The sequence below is a fragment of the Onychomys torridus genome, chromosome 8 (genome assembly GCF_903995425.1).
Source record: "Onychomys torridus chromosome 8, mOncTor1.1, whole genome shotgun sequence".
NCBI classification, from domain to species: Eukaryota; Metazoa; Chordata; class Mammalia; order Rodentia; family Cricetidae; genus Onychomys; species Onychomys torridus.
The window spans coordinates 30,356,289-30,380,526 of record NC_050450.1 but is presented as its reverse complement, the minus strand read 5'-3'; the positions used below and the strand labels follow the sequence as shown (position 1 = coordinate 30,380,526).

The 24,238-nt window shown below is 36.9% G+C and overlaps 1 protein-coding gene across 2 annotated transcripts in view; it reads left to right on the top strand.

Moving 5' to 3' along the window:
- Gabrg2 (gamma-aminobutyric acid type A receptor subunit gamma2) overlaps nucleotides 1-24,238 on the top strand; it is an 89,826-nt gene that overhangs the window by 35,258 nt on the left and 30,330 nt on the right. For both annotated transcript variants that reach the window (XM_036196105.1, XM_036196104.1), the window contains exon 6: nucleotides 2,316-2,453. In XM_036196105.1, coding sequence (XP_036051998.1) covers nucleotides 2,316-2,453 — 138 coding nt within the window. The remainder of the gene's footprint in view (nucleotides 1-2,315; nucleotides 2,454-24,238) is intronic.

Here is a 24,238-nt window from a genome sequence, read left to right as displayed (position 1 = left end):
AAATCTTTTTCATTGTAATTACAAATTGTGGCAATTAAGACAATCTCCTCAGAAGAATTCATTGAGTGGGAAACTTTGAGAAAATAGACAATGGATGCTCAGAGTCACTGCTGAGAGAGGACTTTAAGATCAGGCCTGGACTCAACAGAAATGGCACAATGGTTGATTCTATATCTCCAATTCCCTGGTCCAGTGGACTCCAAAGAGTGTGATAACACAATCTTAAGCAAAGTGTACCCCACATTAACCTTGCTCTAAATATTAGCATAATATTTGTAGAAATGCATGGCATACCAGCACAATAAAAGCATGACTTATTGGTATTTTTCATCAGATAATATAACACACCAAGAGGATACTTGACAATTCTACCACCAATTAAACATGAACACTTCTGCAGATATTTGAAACCAAACAGGCATTAGTTTTTTTTTTTTTTTAATGTTTTCGTCTTTGTTAATCACCCATATTAGATTATCCATCTCTGCTTTATTTTTCATATGACATTTGGACATATTTGAGTGCATGAAAAATCAATTATGGATTTTAAACATACATTTTCATCAACATAATTTCTCTGCTAGGGAGTCAGGGAAACTCCTAAGATCAATAAAGTCATATCCATTGTTAATTTAAAAGACCAATGATAAAAGAAGCAATCATCAGTTCATCACATCATCAATTCCAGGGATATGAATGTACATAATACATATTTAGAAAACATTCCATTATATATTTAATTTCATGCTTATCTATTTGAGTAAAATGTGTTCAGTTATAAAGTTGATACTTCCTTCACTTTTAGGGAGAATAGCCTTTCTGTCTGTTACTAACCAGAGCTGTTATTCTTTTGAGTTGGTTAAAACTCAGAAACAGGAAACAACTGTGCCACAAGCTTGCAACTGACAATTTTCCTCTGAACACACATACTATGTAATGCCACTTACGCCACAAGAAAATCAGTCACCACTACACACCTCAGAGTGCACCCCATGACACCATGCTTTTCCCGTTCTCAGTCTTACTACACATGCTCTCAGCTTTTCTGTAGAGTTGTCTATTGGCTCTTACAAAAGTAAATAAAGATTCAACCTAAAGTAAAACAAAAGTATAAAGCAAAGACTATTGTATTCAAGTGGAAAAATCATACTTCATAGTCAAGGATTATCTTCATTTAATGTTATTAATATACAAATAGTTGAAGTAATGTTTATTTCTTACTTCTTCATCCATATGTCCATTCGTTGGGGCCATATGAGAGAAGGAAACCAGGACCTTGTTCCATGTTAGACAAACATCCTGCCATTGAGCTTTATTGCAGGCCTTGGTTTTAATTATATTCATATTTTGCTGAGAAAAGGACAGTCCACAGTTAATTCATAATAATATTGTCCACTCAGGAAATATTCATTGCCAATCAGTTCTATGATATAGGAATTGTAGTAACCACTACTAAGTATTATTTTACAAAACAGTTTAAAAAAATTCCTATGATCGCTTTGGAAACCATACTCAAAGTCACTACTTTGCCCTGATTTTCAATGCAGTACTGTTTTTGGTGAAGATCTTCTATTCCTCTATGCTCTTTCGTGTGTTCCCGTTGGCATTTCTACATACTAATTTTAATTTTAAATTTCTACGTATCTTAAAGCTGAGTTGAAACTGCATCCTAATACCATCCAATATTGCCTCATCTCCTTGTTCTCTGCCACACATTAGCCCTGCAATCCTAGTAACCAGATAGGTGCAGATGAGAGATTCAAGGCCAACATGAGATACTTATTTAGCAGTCCTTATTCCCAAAAGCCAGATCAAAAGTGGTGGGGAGGGAGCATACTGAACAGTTTGATGTCTGTTAGTGTAAGTGGTCATGATATTAGGGACTGGAAAAATATCTTTATTGCATCTTTCTCATTGTTTCCTATGTCTACATGATTCTCATAATTTTGAACTATTGGCAACCCTTCACTATGAAATACAACCTTACATTTCTAATCTTCATTTTATACTAGATACTTTTGTATTATCTCAGGTGATATAAAGTACAGATACAACATTTAGAACATCATTTATTGTTTACATTCCACACAATTAAAAGTGATTTTTTTAAAAGCAGTTTTGACTTTGTTGCTTTCAGTATTTTCTAGGAAAGTGTGATAATAATTCTTTTAATTTTTTGCAAAGCAGTACCTTCAAGTCCAGGTACTTATATGATTTACAATGCTGCCTCTCTTAGCATCTATAACCTGTTCAAAGACAGTAGTCTGTGGTCATCCACCATTGCATTTAATGCAAGTGTTCTCATCTCATGATAGATGGTTATCCACGTGAAGAAATTGTTTATCAATGGAAGCGCAGTTCTGTTGAAGTGGGCGACACAAGATCATGGAGGCTATATCAGTTTTCATTTGTTGGATTGAGGAATACCACTGAAGTAGTGAAGACAACTTCTGGTGAGATGCTCTTGAAAAGAATTTTAAGTGATTCATGCAGTTTGCAAAGCTTTTTGATGCACATCTATAAATGATATTCAGAAAGACCATGAAGCATGTTAATTTCTTAGACAAAATGATACTTGGAATTCTAGTAGCATGGGTGAATATACATGTATGCTAACAATTTAAAGCAAATTGGATTTAAAACAGTTTAGTATTTTATTTACTAATTTCTTAAAATGATTTTCAACTTTTATAAAAAGCAAATGTTTATTAGATAGAAATTAATTTATTCCTTTTAGGTCATATGCTTCTTAGTATATTGAAATTGAAACATTTTCAATAAACACAAAAATAAATGAATTAGATGAGGACTCATTTACTTCCTAGTAATTCAATATTTTAAAAATACTTTGGTTAAGTCTTTGAGACCTTCATGCAATGTATTTTTAACATACTTACCCTCTTCAGATTCCAACCTTACAACACTTGCATCTCTTCCCACCCAACTTGGTGACTACTATTTTCTTCCCTTTTCATCCAGTTTCTGTGCACAACTAGTGTTGCAATTGTGTCTGTTCTGTATAAAGATGATGTCTATCAAAGGTCCCATCATAAAGCAAACAAACAAAAAACAATACCTGAATCCTCCTCTACCAGAGGCTATCAAATGCTAATAGCTCTTCAGCTAAAGGATTAACTACTTACCTTCTTCTAGCTAGAGTTTGCATAGTCCTTATGAATGCTGTTACTGTCAGAATGGCTGTGAGGTTATATGTGAATCTGGATTGCTGTGTCTGGAAATCACTGTTCAATTTCATAATTTTATATTGGCTCCAAAACGGGATAAGATAATGTGCTTTGCATTGCATAACGTAACCTGTCTCAAGTCACAACTGCATCTGTCATCGGCTATAGATATTATGACATTACCTAAAATTCTGATAGGTCCAACTTTCCCAATTGTTTTATATATATTAAAAGAACTACTCACTGAGAGTCTGTGTATATGCTATACACATATATTTATACATATTATATATAAAATGATACTGGTATTAGGAGAACTGCCAAACGTTGAATGCTGCTAAAACTGCATTTGTTAAGTACACATAACCAGGACATTAATTAGTAAGAGAAGCTGAAGGTCATTATTTTTATATGAAGTATCACGACTTTTAATGGTAGTGTGGTCTGAATGAGAATGGCTACCATAGACTCATGTTTGAATATTTGGTCCCCAGTTGATTGACGTGTTTAAGAAGGGTTGAGATTTAAAAAGGTGAACTTGTTGGAGGAAGTAAGTGCTGGCTAGTTCTATGTCAATGTGACACAAGCTAAAGTCATTTGTGGGGAGGGAATCTTAATGGAGAAAATGCTTCAATAAGATTGGGCTGTAAGTAAGACTGTAGGGAATTTTCTTAATAAGTGATAGATTTGGAAGGGCCCAGCCCAATATGACTGGTACCATTCTTAGGCTGGTTGTCCTGTGTGCTATACAAAAGCATGCTAAACAAGTCATGGGGAGTAGGCCAGTAAGCAGCACTTCTCCACAGCCTGTCCCCATCTGCCTCCAGATTCCAGCCTGGTTTGATTTCTTGTCTCTGCTTCCCTCAAGGGACTACGATTCAGGATATGTGAGCTACGTAAACCCTTCCCTCCTCAACTTGGTTTTGGTCGTGGTGTTTTGTCACATCAATAGTAACTCTAACTAATGTGAGCTGTGTCATTGTGGTCGGCTTTCAGATTTCAAAAGCCTACAGCATTCCCAGTTAGCTCTACCTCATGGTTGTGTTTCAAACTCTCAGTTACTGTTTGAGCACACTGCCTGTGTGCTTGCTCCCACACCCCCCATGATAGTCATGGACTCACCCTCTAAACCTATAAGCCCTCAATAAACTCTTCTCTAAGACGTGTTGCTCATAGTGTCTTAGCACACTAATATAAAAGTAACTGATATAGATGGTATGATGTATTGTTTCAAAACTCTTTGTGGGAGAAAATTAGACATATTTTGAGATGAGGAATATTTCATATATGTAGCCAGTTTGAACTCTGAAAAGCTGAATGTGTGTTCTGTGCAGAGAATTCTAACAACTCAATGTTATGATACCAACACAAATCTGTCCCAATTTTAGACGTAAACATTAGGCTTTTATTTTATTGTCTATTACTATTAAGGCAGACCATTGAAATATATAACTGTCAGTCAGATTTCCAATGGTTCTTTTTTGTAAAATTCATAGGACATAATTTTTTTAATTTTCTCTTTTTATTTAATTTTTTTTAATTCATTTTACATACAAATCACAGCTCTCCCTTTCATCCCTCCTCTTGCTCCTCCCCAGGTTCCCTCTCCCCTGGCCCATGCCCCCATCCACTCCTCCAAAAGGGTAAGGCCTCCCCTGGGAACTCAGCAAAGCCCGGTACATTCAGTTAGGGCAGGACTGAGTCCCTCCCTGCTGCAACAAGTGTGAGCAAAGTGTCCAGCCATAGGTCATGGACTCCAGAAAGCCAGCTCATGTACAAGGATAGGTTCCTATCCCACTGCCAGGAGCTCCTCAAATAGACCAAGCTACACAACTATCTCCCATATGCAGAGGGATTTGGTGGAGGATGTGGAGCAAGGGGAACACTTCTCCACTGTTGGCAGGAGTGCAAACTTGTACAGCCACTTTGGAAATCAATATGGCAGTTTCTCCGAAAATTGGGAATCAGTCTACCTCAAGTCCCAGTGACACCACTCTTGTGCATATGTCCAAAGGATGTTCAATTATATCACAAGGATACTTGCTCAGCTATGTCCATAGCAGCAATATTCATAATAGCCAGAACCTGAAAACAACCTAGATGCCCCTAAACCAAAGAATGGTTAAAGAAAATGTGGTACATACATATAATGAAGTATTACTCAGCTGTAAAAAACAATGACATCATGAAATTTGCAGGCAAATGGATGGAACTAGAAAATATCATCCTGAGTGAGGTAACCTGAACTCAGAAAGACAAACATGGAACATACTCACTCATAAGTGGATACTATATATATGTAAAGCAAAGGATAATTTTTGTATTGAGTTATTTGGAAAGTAGTGCATTTGTTGCTCAGAGATGAGAAGAACCAGGAACTGAGTGAAACTGAAATCACAAAATCAGCCTTCAGCACACCATTCTCCAAACCTCAGAAGCATCCTATCCTTGCACCTCTTTTATTACTCACAGTTTCTTCAAAAGATTCCTTTGTTTTGAAAAAAAAATGATGAGGTTGAAGCAGTGCTTGAATGCATAGAGAAAGGTATCCTTTTGTTCCTTCATTCACAGGGATCCTGATCTTCATGTACTAGAACATTTTTTTTTTTCCATTTGGTTCAAGTGGGGTAAAAAAAAAAAAAATCTCAAAATTACCTTGGCACTAAAGCCTCCCATATATAAAAGTAATATAAAAATAATCTCCAGTGGCTATCTCTTCCAGAAAGAGAAACTGGAATCAAGTTCTGCTGTACATTCATTTTTCTATATTTGTACTAGCATCCTAAAACAGCATCCACAAATTCATGACTAGCACACTTTTTGTTTATTCATTTTGCTCCAGCAAGATGTTCAGTGCAAATGACAGCAGAGGAAGGCTGATGCTGTCTCATAAGTCCCTAGCATAACTGTCCATCCCTGCCTGAGCCACTTGGAGACTGCCTGCGGGCATTTGTTAAGACAAGTGTACAGAAGAGAATGATCCAATGACTATAAACATGGCAAGAATTACTAAAGTCCCATGATAATATTATTCTCTAAGGAAATCACAGTGAAGCTCTAAAGGAGAAAGCTAGATTTAATACAATAACTTCTCTTAATGAAACTCAACTTCATTATAATTTTAGTGTGGTGGCTAGATTTAACATTTACCATTTCTTTCTATTTCTCTCTCTCTCTCTCTCTCTCTCTCTCTCTCTCTCTCTCTCTCTCTCTCTCTCTCTCTCTTAAATGTGTGTTTCCCGGGCATTTCTATTTTAATGGTCTCATTGAAAATAAAGTCTGAATTGAAAACTAACATCAATACCAACAGAGCAGCTTGATACTTGTGACAATTTGATTCCTTAAAATTCTAGAAAATCCATGGAAGAACTGGTAGAAGGTACTATGAGACTGAAGAGAGCTGTAAACAGATGACAGATGTAGAACAATGTAGAATGGAATGCAATATTCACTTGATGATTTCATAGCATGGTCAAAAGCAGCTGTAAGACCAGTGGGTTCTCTGTCATTTTGATTAGAGGAGGAGGTTTATTGAGTAATTAAGAGAAAATTGGCATATCAAAGCTAGAATGTTCCTCATTGATGTCAAGCTAACATCAAAAATGTCCAGAGCATTCCCAGAGCTGATGACACCACCCTTTTGGAGATGAGCTTTGTGTATGACTAATGATGCTGTTCATTTATAGAATGTTGGGAAACTGTGGCAAGACAGAGCAGAGTGGTACCTGACTCAACATGGCTGAAGCTGGAGCCCTTTTCACAGTGCTATTTGTCTTTAAATAAGCTTACTGTATTTTTAGCTAAATGGACAATATTTTTAATTAGCAAAACTAGCCAGTCAGCATCACTTAGTATGCATAGAAGTTACTATAAAATATAATAAACTAAATTAATATTATATGCATGTAGGTATGTATTTTTGTGCCCTCAAAACTGAGCATATTGAAAGAGAGGAAGAAAAGGCAGATTGTACAACAACTAGCACCAAAGCTTGTACCCCTCCTTTCTGTAAACAAGATGAAGAACTTTGTGCAGGAAAGAATTCCTCACTAGTGGAGTCACTGCTTCTTCATAGCTCTCACATTTACTTTCCCACGTCATCTTATTTACTCTCAGGACCTCCGTGCCATCCCTTGAAGAAAATATTTTCCAGGTGGTAAATTAGTGTAGCACTCAGTGGGTATCTGTAGCCGCGTTACTTGATCATCACGAATCCTGATGGAACAGTCCTCCTCCCAAACCCCATCTCTTCTTGATGGTTCATTATCTGGCAGCAGCACCCCCATGGCCCCTGTGAGCCAGGCATGAACACTCAGAGTCATGTCTCTGCCTCCCACACCTAATGAATCATGAAGGCTCCTGTGCCTCTGAAGTGTCTTGTGTAACTGCCCTCCTTTCTGTTGCTGCTGCCGCCACCGTCCTCGTTCACAAATGTGTCTGTTCTTATCTGGACTGTGTCGGCAGCTTATTAAGGCATGTCCCTGCTGTCAGCCTCTCTCCTCCTCTAAGGTGTGTGCCTTCTACATTGAACAAAAAGCTGCAGAACATCTTGAACACCACCAACACACACCAGAATTCCTTCTCTGTGCAAGCAGCTTATAGCAATTTACCAAATCACACTACCAATTACCATTACCAACAATGCTGATATCACAGTCAGTGATTTGAGGGTTTTAATTATTTGTGAAGATTGAGTGCATGTGTAGGGCATAAATTTAATGGTTCTTCTCCCTGACACATGCTTTTTCTTACTTATTACACTATTTAGTGCCCCTGATGGTGCTGTGAGCCCCACTGTACAAGGCCCAGCATACATCAAGAATGAAGAAAATTCAATCAAACTCACACTATTGTCTCTAATATTTAAGACACCAGCCCCATGCCACTTACAGCATTGTTTTCTGTGGTGTCTCAGTTTGTCACAAAACTCACCTGTTAATATATGCTTGAAATGACCTTGCATATTCTATATTCATATTCAATCTCAGCTTTCTTTCTCTCCAACTGAACTTTTAAATTCATAAACAGTATTTCAAAAAACACATTTCATTTATCCACTTAGTGTGTGTGCATGTGCCACAGTGTGAATGTTGCAATCAATCCAAGCCATGGGAGTTGGTTCTCTCTTTTTCACCATGTAGGTCCTGAGGGTTAAATTCTCACAGTACTGAGCATCATCTTACAGGCCTCATCCTCAACATCTTATTTCCATGACTCTAAATTTTAAACAAATGCCCGATTTTCCTTAATGCTTTTACTGATGTCTACACCAGAACAACCTGGAACCTTCACTGTGTGCACTCTTAGGTCCTGACCATTCATAACCTAAAGCAGCTTCACTGGTTAGTATTCATGTGGTTTTCTTAGAAATCATTCAACATATCTGAACACTGTCATGGGATTACTGTAGATGTCAAGTTGGATTTCTACTTAACATTAAAAAAAAAACAAGAAACAAAAATAAAACAAAATGAAAAACTGGGGCACTGGGGAGATGAATCAGTTGGTAAGAATGCTTTTTTTTTGTGAGCACAGGGACATGAATTTGAATTCCCAGAACTCACATGAAAAAAAAAAAAAAAAGCCAAGTAAAAAATGCTTAAAGTGTTCCAGCTTATGGGAAGCCCTTGTTAAATGGAAAAAAATTCCATCACTGTTAGTATGATCACCATAACTAATTATTAAAATCCCATCAGGAACTCTATTATCCTGTGAGAACCTAACTTCTGTCTTCTTTTACTTAGGGACTTTTATTATCAACCCCTAACCCCTCAGGTCACCAAATGTGACAACTACTTGGATAAAACTATACCTGTTTCATCAGTTAAAATAAATAATGTAGAATTCAATTATGTATTTCCCCTGTGTTCAGTGTTTAAACCAGCAATTGTTTCTTTGTGATCATATTAGTTTTACTCATAGAGTTTGGTCATCAAATTCTCTCCATATTGTGTGTGTGTGTGTGTGTGTGTGTGTGTGTGTGTGTGTGTGTGTGTGTGTAGAAAGCAAAAGTTTTTTCTCCTATATTCACACTCTGAGATGGAAACATGAGCAAAGGGTTTTATAGAGAACATTATTCTTGGGACCTAAATGTTTTCATAGTGAACCAAAAAGATAATCATTTTATCCCTCCTATCCAATGACCCTTCCACACTGCTGTTCTTAATGCATTTAAAACACCTGTATTCATGAAGCACCTTCATGACTTTTTGTCAAAATTTTCAAATTAGTGCTTATTAATTATTTCCTTCTTTTGCTGTCCTTCACCTACATTTTGAGCTCAGACTTAGAGTTATCCACAGTGAGAAGGCCAAGATTTGAGTGGTATCATCCTCTGGCCTAGGGTCCTGAACTGAATAATAATAAAAACAACAACAGTAATCATGATGATGATGATGATGATGATGATGATGATGATGATGCAACTCAGCTGAGCACCTGCATTCATCACACTCTGCTTCCTGACAGTGGATGAATGTGTCAGATGCCTAAAGCTTGTGCAACCAATCCTTCCCCACCATTTTCTGCCCCCAAATAAATCCTTTCCTAATTAATTTGATTTTCACTGGCATTTTATCAAATTAACTAGAAAAACAACTAGCATATAAATATAATTATTTCTTTTTTTAATTTATTATATTTGTGTCTTAATTTTACACATCAGCCATGGGTTCCCCCTGTCCTCCTCCCTCCCGCCCCCACACCCACCTTCCCCCCAGCCCCTCCCCTCCATTCCCATCTCCTCCATGTCCAAGACTCCCCAGGGGATTCATTTAAACTGGTGGATTCAGAACAGGCAGGTCCAGTCCCCTCCTTCCAGGCTGAGCAAAGTGTCCCTGTGTAAGCCCAAGGATCCAAACAGCCAGCTCATGCACTAAGGATAGGTCCTGGTCCCACTGCCTGGGTGCCTCCCAAACAGTTCAAGCTATTCAACTGTCTCACTTATCCAGAGGGCCTGCTCCAGCTGGAGGCTCCACAGCCTTTGGTTCATAATTCATGTGCTTCCATTTGTTTGGCTATTTGTCCCTGTTCTTTTCCAATCTTAGTCTCAACAATTCATACTCTTACAGTCCCTCCTCTTTCTCCACAATTGGGCTCCTGGAGCTCCACCTGGGGCCTGGCTGAGGATCTCTGTATCCACTTCCATCAGTTATTGGATGAGAGTTCCAGCACGACCCTTAGGGTGTTTAGCCATCTGATCACCAGACTAGGTCAGATCAGGCTTTCTCTCGACCATTGCCAGCAGACTACAGAGGATGTATCATTGTGGATTTCTGGGGACTTCTCCAGCACTCTGCCTATTCCTGTTCTCATTTCATCATTTATCATAGCCTGTTATTCCTTGTTCTCCCTTTCTGTTCTTGATCCAGCTGGGATCTCCTGCTCCCCTAAGCTTTCCCTCAAATCTTGCCCTTCATTACTCCCACTGTCGTCCAGGTTGTTCATGTAGACCTCATCCATTTCTCTGTCATTGGGCGATCCCTGTGTCTTTCCTAGGGTCCTGTTTTCTAGATAGCCTCCCAGGAGTTGTGTAGCACTCTAGTCTTCTTTGTTTTACATCTAGTATCCTACTATGAGTGAGCACATACCATGTTCGTCCTTCTGAGTCTGGGTTAACTCACTAAGGATGATTTTTTTCTAGATCCATCCATTTGCTGCAAACCTCATGATGTCATTGTTTTTCTCTGCTGAGTAGTACTCCATTGTGTATATGTACCATATTTTCTTTATCCTTTCTTCAGTTGAAGGGCATCTAGGTTGTTTCCAGGTTCTGGTTATTACAAACAATGCTGATATGAACATAGCTGAGCAAATGCCCTTGTGGTATGATTGAGCATTCCTTGGGTATATGCCCAAGAGTGCTACAGCTGGGTCTTGGGGGAGATGGATTCCCAGTTTTCTAAGGAAATGCCATATTGATTTCCAAAGTGGCTGTACAAGCTTGCATTCCCACCAGCAGTCACAGACACTGAGAGAAACAATCAGTCAATGGGACCTGTTGAAACTGAGAAGCTTTTGTAGAGCAAAAGACATGGTCAACAAGACAAAGCGACAGCCTACAGAATGGGAAAAGGTCTTCACCAACCCCACATCTGACAGAGGGCTGATATTCAGAATATATAAAGAACTCAAGAAATTAAACATCAAAATGCCTAACAGTCCAATTAAGAAATGGGGTATAGAACTAAACAGAGAATTCTCAACCGAGGAAGTTCAAATGGCTGAAAGACATTAAGGAATTGCTCAACATCCCTAATTATCCGGGAAATGCAAATCAAAACGACTCTGAGATACCACCTTACACCTGTCAGAATGGCTAAGATCAAAAACACAGAAGACAGCTTATGCTGGAGAGGATGTGGAGCAAGGGGAACTTTCCTCCACTGCTGGTGGGAATATAATTATTTCTTAATTTCTATTGCAATAAATACATACAAACAAAAATTTTAAAAAATTGATACCATTAAATGTGTCATCATTTTTGCCAGTTATAATAATACATAGATCCCAATTTAGAAGTCAGGGTTTTGGATAAAGTTCGTATTCATTGCTTGTTATCTAGAATTATCTGCTATTTGTTCTTAGTCCTCAGACTTTGTCCATCACCCTCCACCATACATTACTGTTCTCTATGAGCTGGTGCATATGTTGACCTACTTTGCTATCTCTGCTTATGTCATCTTCATTACTTGATATGACGTTCAAATGCAATCTTTTATACATATATTCATTTAAATAAATAGCTGAAAAAACCTCTGAATACAAATCCACGTTCCGAACTTAAGGCTAATTTAGATTGCTAAGGAAACTAAAGAGATCAAAGGATCATTGAAGTGAACTAAATATAGAGTGGAGAAGCAAGAAATAAAATGCAAAGACAAAAGTCAGTAAGATACTATTTTATTAATTAAGTTAAAAGAGGAGAGAAAACTGAATGGAAAATTAGCTTTAGTAACATTGGTCCTGGAGTCTTTGTACTTTTGAGATTTTTTGTGAGTCATGCATCTATTTTAATCAATACTAAAATTTCCAAAGTACTTGAAGTAGTAACATGCTATCTTAAAATAAATTGCTGTAACCAAGGATACTCCCCAGATGTGTAAATGTAGCAGTTATTTTCTTCATGGGTGGAATTTTCAAAAGAATGTTTCTCTTTTTCAGAGTTTTCTGTATGACTTTGAAAGCAAAACAAATGCAAACAGACTTATAGATACGCAGGTGTTGAGTTTAATGTAAATAGCAGCCCCCCCCCCCTTTTTCAAAGTTGGTAACAAAATGATAATTAATTTTGTATTAGATATAATTCTGGACTATTCATGTTACATTTAAACACTATGTGTTTGAGTTTTAAATTCCAATGTTGTTCTGATATTATTTGGAAATGGATTTCCAGCGGTGAAGGAAAAGTGCATCTAGAAGTCTTATGAAATTCAAAGACAATTGTTTGGTTTCAAGGTGTCATGTGTGATTTCTGCCTGTACTCCCTTGGCAAAAAGGAGTTGCATGCTCCCAGGAAGACAAAACATGACCAGAAACTATCATTTGCATGTTGACTAGGAAGGGACAGCAAGTCTTATGATGGTCTAACTACTGAAAATTATGCACTTTACACTTTTATTTCCATGAGTCTCTGAGGATGATAATCACTTTTTTCTATTTGATCAATATAGATGGAAACTTACAGGCTTATGTATTCTGCTCAAGGATATTCAATGTAGTTATTTACCAGACCCATAGCTTTTCATCATGCCACTCATTAGTATATTCCATAAAAAGATAGATTGGTTTTTAAAAAAAGTTCATTGCTCAGTTTACAATGTCTAACATTACATGGCTAAGAATGGCTAACATTACAGGTATGTACATGAGTGACAGAAATACTTCCTATGACCACTTACGGTCATTAGTAACATGTTAAGCTGTCACCTTCTACTCCAGGGTAGTAACTGTGTTTAGAAAAAGGAGGTATTTTCATACATTTAATTTAATGATTTTCTATCATTTCTGGAAATGTATTTACAGCTAATGTTACATATTATTTACTAGATAAAGAAATCTATGTATTATTTATTAGCTAAGGAAATCTTATCCACCATAAGAAATCCTGGAATCTAATATATTTATACAGATTTGTTCCTTGAAAAAAAATATAGTTTTAGTAAATATGATAAACATTTTTCATGATTATTATTTAAAGTACATATAAGAATTGATCTCTTGTTTTGACCATAGGTGGAAACCAACCAGATTGGGGTATAAAAATTATTCACATTGTTTTCTAAGTCAGCTGAAATCTTAAGGACACCTTATTATAAGTATATAAAATTAGTAGGTGTTTCCTGGACATCTGTTGCTGTGAAATAAATATAAACCTCAAATATTTTTTTAAATTAAAAACATAAATGAAAAAAAATGGAGTCTGGGTGTACACAGTCAGTACTTTACCCACAACTGACTCTATTTCTTTTTATTTTATTTTCTAGGAAGGATGATTCCTTTGTCTTATGTCTGTATTTATAGAATTTGCTGTTCAATACTGTTCATCTAAAATTTTAAGCATATAATATACCAAAAAGAACAAATACTTGATGAAAACAGTATTTCTCATTTTTCATTAAAAGGAGATTACTATGAAGGTCAGAACATTTTGCCTTTCATAAGAGCTTGGAAAAAAATTTTTTGTCGTGTGTGTGTGTGTGTGTGTGTGTGTGTGTGCGCGCGCGCGCACGCGCGCACGCGTGTGCCTGTGCGTGTGCATGTGCGTGTGTATGAGACATGGTTCTGCATTTGCTTCCCATTGCTATGACTTCAGAAGATCAACTTAAAAGAAAAAAATTTCATTTTCACTCGCTTTTAGACTCTTCAATCCATGACCACTTACTTTTGTTGTCTTGAGTGTATATTTAGGGAGAATGTCATAGTGGGAGCACAGGCTGGAATACAGTACACTCTTCTCATGGCATCTGGGAAGAAGAGAAGTGGCCAGGTTCAAATGTCCCTTCAAGGGCACACCCACGTGACCCAGTTTCCTTACAGTAGGTGTCATCTCTTTAAGGTCCTATCACTCACCAATAGTACCACAGCCTGAGCTTTGGGGAGAAACTATGATGCAATTACACTAAATAGACAGCAATTCCAATAAGCATAGACATTCAACATAGATGTGCATTACTTTTCATCTTCCAATTCATCCTCCATCCACTCCAAATTTACCTGCTGATTGAATTACATTCCCAGAATGATACAAGGATACACTAGGATGTACCATCTCCTAAAAATTCACTTTTTAGCACATGTTCAACATACAAACTTTTGCCCATTAATATTTACCAAAAGATTTAAGAAGTGACACTTGCATTTATGAATGACAGAATGTAAGAAAAAGTGACATTTCCAATAAGATATGACAATTTCAAATTATACATCTGAGTTTGTAGCTTCCAAACACCATTTCTAATCTGCCCACGCTCATGTGACTAGCAGAGTCAAATGCTTTCGCTTTCTTCAATTACATCTCTTGCTCACTGCTGAATGGTGAGGAGCTCTGAAACATGAAAGATGATGTGTAACTCATGAGCTGTGTAATAGAGCCTTGTTAAAAAGATAGCAGACAAGGTGAAACAATTGTAATGCTGAACAATCACAGTTCCATGGATGGTTTTCCCAGCTAGCATATTCGTGACTAAGAATTAAATTAGGTTACTATAAAACATAACATTTTAAGGATCAGTAGCAATTGTAGTTTCACTCACAAAGAAATTTATACCAAGATATAAAGTCAGAGAGGTTGAGAAGTGGCAACCAATTAGCAAACACCTATCTAGAACAGTGTGGGTCTGAATGGAGCACCATTTTGTTTATTTCAGTGAACACAGGGAAAGGAGAAAAATGTGTAGGAAAGTTAAACATTCCTACGTCTTAGATATCTGAGCCCCATGGACACACTGTTGGTTAGAGTGGAGTCATCAACTGCCTCAACATGAAGAGCATAAAACATCCATTTTACCCAATTCCACAGCATGCCTTACCCTTGTCTCTCAAGGGTATTGACTTTCTTTCTGATCTAATGCTCCCTGATTTTGGAAAACAATATCAACCCATACTATTATTTAAAGCAGGGGAAATTAAACATAACAAATCCCCAAGTGACAGCACATACATTTTGAAAGAGGTATGATTGTTTGTTAAAAGACAAAGAGAATTATTTTATAGAATAACACTATAGGAAATAAATGTGAAAACCACGCAAACATGATTTGCCTGAGAATAGGCATTGAAAGGGATTGCAAGGAAATGCTGGAGCATATTCATGCTATGTATCATGTCATTTTCACCTTCTTGCTTGGAATTACTAATCATAAGCATCTAACATCAACAACTAAATTGATTTTAATGTCAGTAGACTTACTTTTGCTATCCACTTTCATGGGAGATGGAGGTTAGATAAAAATAGAGCCAGGCAGTTCTATGCACAGCCATCTGTGCCCACAGGCATTGTGTTGTCTTCCCAGCTTCCATGTAAGCAGCTCAAAGCTTTGTTGCTGTTTTTCTGCATATTACTGATCAGCAGCCTTGCATACCCAATTAACAAGGTCTTCTTGTAGTGTTTGGAAGATCTACAGCATCTGCAACAAAATCCTATTATTTATTTTCTACAATGCAGTGCGACAGCTGGTATAGGGCAAAACAATATAATTTCTATTTAAGGCTTGTTGTTTTAATCATACCACCATATGGTTGAACGACCTTGAACAAGTCATTTTCTGTTTAAGGTGAAGAAATTGTTGAACTTCTGTTTGCAGAAAGATGTGTCTATTTCTTTACCTGTCTTGTAATTTGTTTTCTTGTTATTATTCTGGCATATTTCTATATCTATTTATAAATCTGTCTCTGTAAGTCTCCTGGTCTTATTCTCTCTCTCTCTCTCTCTCTCTCTCTCTCTCTCTCTCTCTCTCTCTCTTTCTTTCTCTGAATGATAATATGATAAAATCAGTCTGCAATGCTAAGCCTAAACCAGATTAGATCATAAATAGAAAAATAATACTCAAAATTTTTGTAACTTAAAGACAAAACGTACAATGTTAATTTTTCTTTATCATTCTATGACATGGAATTTTTATTGCCAGAGAGGAATATTATGAAATAAAGTAAGTGTGAAAGGTTCTACTTAGAAAGGTATAAGACAGTTTGGCTGATAGTCTGTTGGCTAAAGAGGAGCTCCATGGCAAAACGGATATGCATGAGATGAGATGTGTATGCTGTATACATAAAGGACCACTAGGCAGACTATTCTGGGATGGACTTTGAGAAATGGGCATCAGATATTTTGAGTTACAGAAATAAAATCAAACATTACAGTGATAAAACTTAGAGCTATAAATGGCCCCTGCACAGGCCATGTATGTAGGTCCAGGCCATCAGAAATTTCATTCATCCCTTCTCCTGAAGTCCTCATTAGGAGAATGAGTCTGTTCAGTAGATACTGCAGCTTTTCTGAAGATTCCTTCTACTCAGAATGGACTAGAGGAATCCTCATAATATGTTAGAGGAATCAAATCATTTGCGGGTAATTTATTTTCAGTTTCTGTTTGAGTTCAAATCTTAAGGTCACGTGTCAGTATCAAGTATCTTTGAGAAAAGGAAATTATAAGTTTACTATGAGAGAAAATAGCGTACATGACTAAAAATGTCTCTTAGAGTCATCCCCTTGCAAAGAGATAACTTGGGGTCAAGAAATTTCACTTGGTTGAGGACTTCTTATTTATATAAAAACGGCTTCAGACAGAGCAAGTAGAAATATATGATGCTAACATGAACATCATCATATAGTGGTGAGAATGGTCACGTGTTATGAATATAGGTAGGCAATCCATGCTGAACTGTAAAGACAGTTTTATTAATTACAACAAAAATCCAGTTTGTATCATACTGTGATGAGTTCAATTTTACAGTTATTAAGCAGTGGTAACATATGAAAACATAAACTAGAATTATCTTCATGTCAGTAGGAGGGAGTAATTGAATGCAATCTTTTATTTAATAGTCAAAAACAATGAAAAGGTCAGGTTATCTTTGTGGTTTGTTTTTACTTAATTTTTGTATAAAAATACTTAAGGTCTAGTAAGACTTGTATAAAATAAAACACTTAATTGCAGTACAACTTATTAGTGAAATGTATGTTAAGCTTTTGTTCCTCCAAGGAATATTATTTTATTTTTATTATAAAACATTTAGGTTATTTTATGTATATGTGTGTTTTGTCTGCATGTATGTAACATGTACACGTGTACCATGTATGTGTGTCTAGTGCCCAAAAATTCAGAAGGAAGCATTGGATGCCTTGATGTGGAGTTACAGATGATTATAAGCTATTGTGGATGCTGGGAACTGAACCCTTGTCCTCTGCAAGGACAGCAAGTGCTTGAACCCTCACCTCACTTTGTGTTTGTATTGGTGTGTATGTGTGCATGTGTACGCATAAAACAATGAATACTTTTCCAATGTACATCACACGTAACAAACTATTAATCAAGTTGATGGCAGTATTTGGAGTACTAAAACTGAATCTAAACTGGCAAATCCTTGTTGTGGCATATCACAAATAAAGATAGTTAAAACACTTCCCATGATTATATATATATATGTATATAAAATCTATATTTGAGACAAGGTTTCTGTGTATCCCTGGCTGTCCTGTAAACTGCTCTGTGGACCAGGCTGACCTCAAACTCAGAGATTCGTCTGACATTGGCTCCCCAATGCTGGGATTAAATGTGAGTGCCACAAACATCCAGCATGATTAGAAATATTTTAACTATGACTCAAGGGAACACTCTGGATATAATCACAGGGGTACAAAATTAGCAATACATCACTTTCAGTAAGAAGTTTAAATTAAGAATACTGGGCTGACATGAAAACCTGGGCTTATGTTCCAGCTAAACTTTTTAAGATTAGTGTATATTTGGGCAAGTCACAAAAATCATCTGAAATCTCACTTTGCTTACTCTGTAGATAAAAATTTTAATTGAGTTGCTAAGTGATGTAACTGTAGAAACCAAAATGCATAGAATATTGTAAATATCCTGAAGACAGATAATCATATGATCAGAATTATATTTTTTTCACCATTTATTTCTTAAATTTGTTTTTGTGTGAAAATTCCTGAAAATTGTCTGGCATATTTAATGGCTCCAAGAAAAGAAAAATGATTCATAATTTATTGAGAATGTATAGGGGCTAGTAATCAATGCAGTGGTCTAACGCTGCTTGCTTGGTGAGTCTTCCCTGAGACAGCAGACAGAAAGATTGTGCTGGGGATGCTCCTTTAATAGCTGTCCCATAAGGAAGCTTTGAGAGTGGTGGTTGAGAAACTGTCAGAATGAATGGAAGTGTTGGGTTTTGTGTTTGTTTGCTTGATTTTATTTTGTTTATTTTTCTTTTTTAGAAAGGTTCTTGTGTATCCCTGTCTATCCTGTAGACCAGGCTGGACTTGAACTTGCAGAGATCCTGTCTCTGTTTCCTGAGTACTGGGATTAAAGATGTGCACTACCATGTCCAGCTTAAGTTGATTTTTTATTGGCTCTGACTACCTTTGGGTGTCTAATACACCCGATTTAATATGTGATTTTATTTTATGTTTCACGTGATTAATGTGAACTATGAACTGGTCATATAATACAAATAAAAATGTGCAAATCAGTAGGAGCCTTGATTTTGCTATCTGAATTCCTTTATTTACTATAATTAAAAATTTATTTTTAATTTATTTTTATGATGATGGTTACTGTGTGTATGGCATGTGTGTATAGGAAGGCGGGCACTCCCAGGGGACACTCCCAGAAGTTAGAGGATACATTTGTGACACCAGTTCTCCCCTTCCATCTTTGTTTTTCTGTTACTATCATGACCAAAAACAACTAGGGAGGTAAGGTATTTGGCTTACATTTCTACCTAAAATCCACCACTGAGGGAAGCTGGGAAAGGAACTGAATTAAAATGGAACCTGGAGGCAAAAACTGAGACAGAGACCACAGAGCAATAATGTTTACTGGCTTACTTCCTCTGACTCGCTCAGCTATATTTGCTACATAGCCTATGCTTACATGCCCATGGGTAGCATATCACAGTGAACTGGACCTCCTCTATCTCAACTAGAGATCAAGAAAATACTCAGACCTACCCATAGGCCAATCAGACAGAGGCAATTCCTCAAATTCTCCTTCCCAGGTGACTATACTTTGGTCTTCAACAAAAACTAACTATAGCAATGGGCTCCTAGATAAAATTCTTGGCACCAGACTTGTAGGAGATTCACCTTTACCCAAAGAGTCATCTTTGCTACAATTTTAGAGATGAAGTGTGGATAAATACATTTATTTGCAAATGGCCTTCCTAGCTGCTTGTTGAAAAGGTAGCATACAAAAATCAATCCCCAGATTCTAGTCCAATAAATCTCCTTCTACCCTCCCTGCCAAGTTCTTGAACTGAAGGGTTCCCTTTGTTAGGTCTCTGTTTTGTGAGAAAGTGAGACAAATCATAACAATGAACAATAAAATTTAAGAGTGCAAAACAATGACAAACACAGCCTAGTAATTGCATTGATTGGAAGGTCTGGGTATTGATTGCTTTCTGGAGGATATTACAAGTAGTTTAGGCTTCTGGGCAGTGTTTGTAATTATTAATTATTCATGTAGTATTGACAGAAAAAAAAAAAAAACTAGTATAAAAGGTGTTAACCCTAGCTTCTAGACCAAGGATGCCTGCAACTCCAGTCAACTGTAGCAAATCTCTTTATCTCTTTTTGTATTGGATTTTCAAATGCCAGATATGGTTTCATTGATAGCATTCCTTCCTCCGGTGAAGTAATGATGGAAGAACTTTATGTAGCATAGTTGGAGTGCTCTGCAGATGGAAAGCAACACCACGGTTTTTGCTCCCATCATTATCTGTAAGATCTGACTGTTTGATGTTCTGAACTGGTACTTTGTAGTTAAGATCCCAAAAGTGCATATACTTTGGTCCAGTGAGAACTTGTGGTATGAAAATAACAAGGACAACAGCAAAACACACAAGCAAACATAAAAATAATGAATCGTTGTTGAAACTCCAGGGCAAGGAGGCTGAGAATGACTGATGTGGCAAGTGGTGTTTCTTACCCCTGGAGTCCTGCAAAACAGATTTTGTCGTCAGGACTTCAGGGCAATGATAAGCAAAAACAGCCCATTTGTTATCAAAGTCACTCAAAAGGCACAGTTCAGGCCTTGCCTCACACATTGGGATTTGTTGCCGTTAAGTGATAAAGACTAAATGTGGTTAGGAAAAAGAGAGGAGTTACATTCAAAGAAACCTATTGGAAAGCCCTGGGGTTACTGCATTTTTACCTAAAACCAATAAAGGATCTGTCACCTTACCCAGTTTTGAAGTCTCCAGCGGTATGACAAAGAGTTATCTATGCCTCTTTAAAAGCAATCTTAGACCTCTTTTGGGAATCAAAATTAAAATTTCAGTGAAGAATGTAGGATGGAAGGAAATGAGAAATTAGCCTCTTCAGAGAGATGTCGAAACAGATTTAAAGCATTATCCTTTTATCTCAAAACAACCATGGCAGGATCTAGCCTCTAAGTGTTGTGCAAGGAAAATCACAAAAATTGGCATGGGTGCTCATCCACATTCTGTCTGCAACTGAGAGAGACGATGCCTATTTCATTTGAAAAAATGAAAACCTCATTGTATACTTCTCTATGGATAATTGCTATTTATTTTCAAACATCATAGTTAGCCATTGTAGTAATAATTAATATTATAGTTCATTTCTGGAATGAATAATAAGTACAGCGAACTGCCACGGCAATTTCCTGGAGGAGGCTCCCTTGATTCACACAAAAACCTGAAAGTAGATATTAGTACTGTCCACCTTTCATAGATAAGGATACTGTGACTCAAGAAAATTTGTTAACTGGTCCAACCCCTTCACAACAATCAGGAGAAATAAAAAACTTGAATGAAGAGAAAAAGGAGGCATACAGAATTCTCCAAGAAACTATTTGCTGTAGAAATATTGTATGTTCACACAGTCATTTCTGGGAGGTGCTTGCTTGTCAAGCTTTCAATGACTTGCTACAGACTGCCCAGCAGGCAATTTCACACCCATAATTCTCCCCAGGTGTTAGCTGAAGAAAAGAAAAAAAAAATTAAAGGTCAGCTAACAGATATTTCCATGCACCCGCTTTCTTATTCCCTAAAGTCTTGTTGACAATAGAATTTCACTAATGTGAGGAATAGTCAGAAATTTTATATATGTGAAGAATTTCTGGGAATTAGTGGGTGAGCACATGCAAATCATCTCATATAGAGAGACTGATTCTCTACTCTTTTAGCTTCCTTGCATCTGAAGCAAATTAGCAAAATTTTGAATTAGTACTAGTTCTTTGGGAAAAAAATTTAAAAAATACAAAAGAAATATCCCCTCTTACTATTTAAATAGTAGAATCACAGTGTTGATTATAACTGTCTGCAATTATGCCATGCCTGGGGCTGTCATACAATGCCCTTCTGTAGATGGAAAGCATGGGGCTAACACTCAAAAAGGTAACTGGTCCAAGTAACATAACTGATGGAGAAAAGATAATAATTCTAGATCCTTCAAAGCCTGCCTGTATACACGTGGAGGATGCTGCAAGGTGCCCTTGACAGTGGCCCAAGGCTCAAATCAGCTCAGCTCAGCGCAACTTGGTTACCTAGCAAGGGCCTTCTATGTTCATAATATCACAAATAAGCTCATGAGGATAAATTTCCCTAGAGTAGACCATTGTTCAGTGGAATAAATATGAGGCAGATCTAGATCGAATGGAATTTTACATAGTTTTTATATGGGTCTGTTATATGATATATTTGCAAAGCACTGACCATACATATCTGTATACTTTTCTGACAGTAGAGCACTTCAGGTCAAATCTGCTTCCATCTTCACTTTTATGTTTCTGAATGAAAGAATCATTATCCTAAAAATACCATAAATTCTTATAATACCTCAGTATATATTTGAAATATAATTTGAAGGTATCAGAATAGTCATTATCTTTTTTAAGAGCTATTGTAGTTAATTATGACTACAGGGCTCATTTTAGGAAGTTGCCTACCTCCGCCTACCTCTCTTCCCAGCAGTTGGGAGATTCACGTCCTTGCTTACAATGACTAATATCTCCCAGGTTCAGCTGGAACATTATCTGAGGGGTACAGTTGCCACCCCAGAACTCCAGTAATAGGTGTTCCCTTGAAGGGGCTTTGCTTACCCAGCGAATAACGACTAAGGCTGGTTTTCCATCTAATTTAACGCTAAGTTAGATGCTCTGGGCTTTCTGTTTGCCTTTTCCCTGCCTTTGCCTTACAATTTCTGACCTATTGGAGTCCCAGAAAAGGAGAAAAATTTGATCTGTTTATAGCTGTAGAGATAATACTCATTTGATGTTTTATCCAGCATTCCTCTCTTTCTAAGCCAGGGAATACAGAACTAGTTAAGGTATAATGGTACAATTGAGTAAAAACTTGTTTTTGATTCTTATCTTCTTGTAGGGAGGAGTTCAACCAAGAGACACAGTTAGTTTAAGAACAAGTTTCTATAGCAAAGAAAGATTGAAATGGCCTACCAAAAAGGGAGGAGAGAGAGAGAGAGAGAGAGAGAGAGAGAGAGAGAGAGAGAGAGACAGAGAGACAGAGAGAGAGAGACAGAGAGAATCAACTTAATGGGATCTGTTATGGATTTATTTTTATATTAATATAGTTACATCATTTCTCCCCTCTCTTTCCTCCCTCTAAATTTTCCAATATTCACTTCCTTGCTCTCTTTCTAATCCATGGCCTTTTTTTCACTGATGGTTATTACATGTATATGTGTTTACATATATATTACTACATAAAACTTGCTCACTCTGTACAATGTTAATTGTAAGAATGTTTTCATAGAAGGGACGTATGGGAGGGTATAGATGGAGGAAAGGAAATGTGATAATGATATAATTTTTTATAGTCTCAAAAAATAAAAGAAATAAAAAAGAAAAATATTAAAATTAATAATCCTCTCAATTAGTATTCAAAGTTATCCTATAAACATCAGTATGTATATAAAGGTCTGCCTCTGCTGCTTCTGCTCATCTGCTCAGAATTCTTCTTCTTAGCCTACACTATCTCTGGACACATGTGAACTTCCTTATACAGACACTTGGCAGTGTGTTCCAGACTCCCTAGCATGAGTAGCTCCCTGAATTGAGGAGAGGAAATTGAGAAAGTCAGAAGAGCAATGTAGGAAGAGTTCACACAGCAGAAGTTTAGAAGGGAGGAAATGCACAGAAAAAGAATTGGACAGCTGTCCAGAGGTTCCAAGTGACCATTTAGTAGAATAGCATTGTATGCCGCAAAAATTTAAGTCACAAGGAATCAATTAATAATTGACACACATATTACAATTTTCAGAGATGGTTATTAAAACACTTGTACCTATGTGGCTTGTATCTTAAACTTTAAAGAACAAATCGAACTTCTCCACATTAAAATTATATGAAACTGGGTAGTGGTGGCACATGCTTTTAATCGCAGCACTCGGGAGGCAGAGGCAGGTGGATTTCTGTGAGTTCAAGGCCAGTCTGGGCTACAGAGTGAGTGCCAGGACAGGCACAAAAACTACACAGAGAAACCCCATCTCAAAATAAATAAAATAAGGCAACAACAAACAACAACAAAAAACCCAAAGATCAAATAAAGTTATATGAAAAAAATTGTGGTATAATTAATTAATTGAGGATTAGACACTGTAGAAGAAAAGATTAGTGAATCTAAGCAATAATAACAGAAATGTTTCAAAATAAAACACAGAGAAAAGAGCATGAGATGAATGAAGGAAGTGTACAGAGCTATTGAACAAATGTTGACTGCCAGTTACAATGGGGCCCAGCCCATTTTGAAGCCTCCGCAAAGACAGAAGAAACAAGCAGGAGGCTTCAAAAATAGGAAGAAATAATCTAATAACATAAATTAAGAGAAAAACATTAACCCAA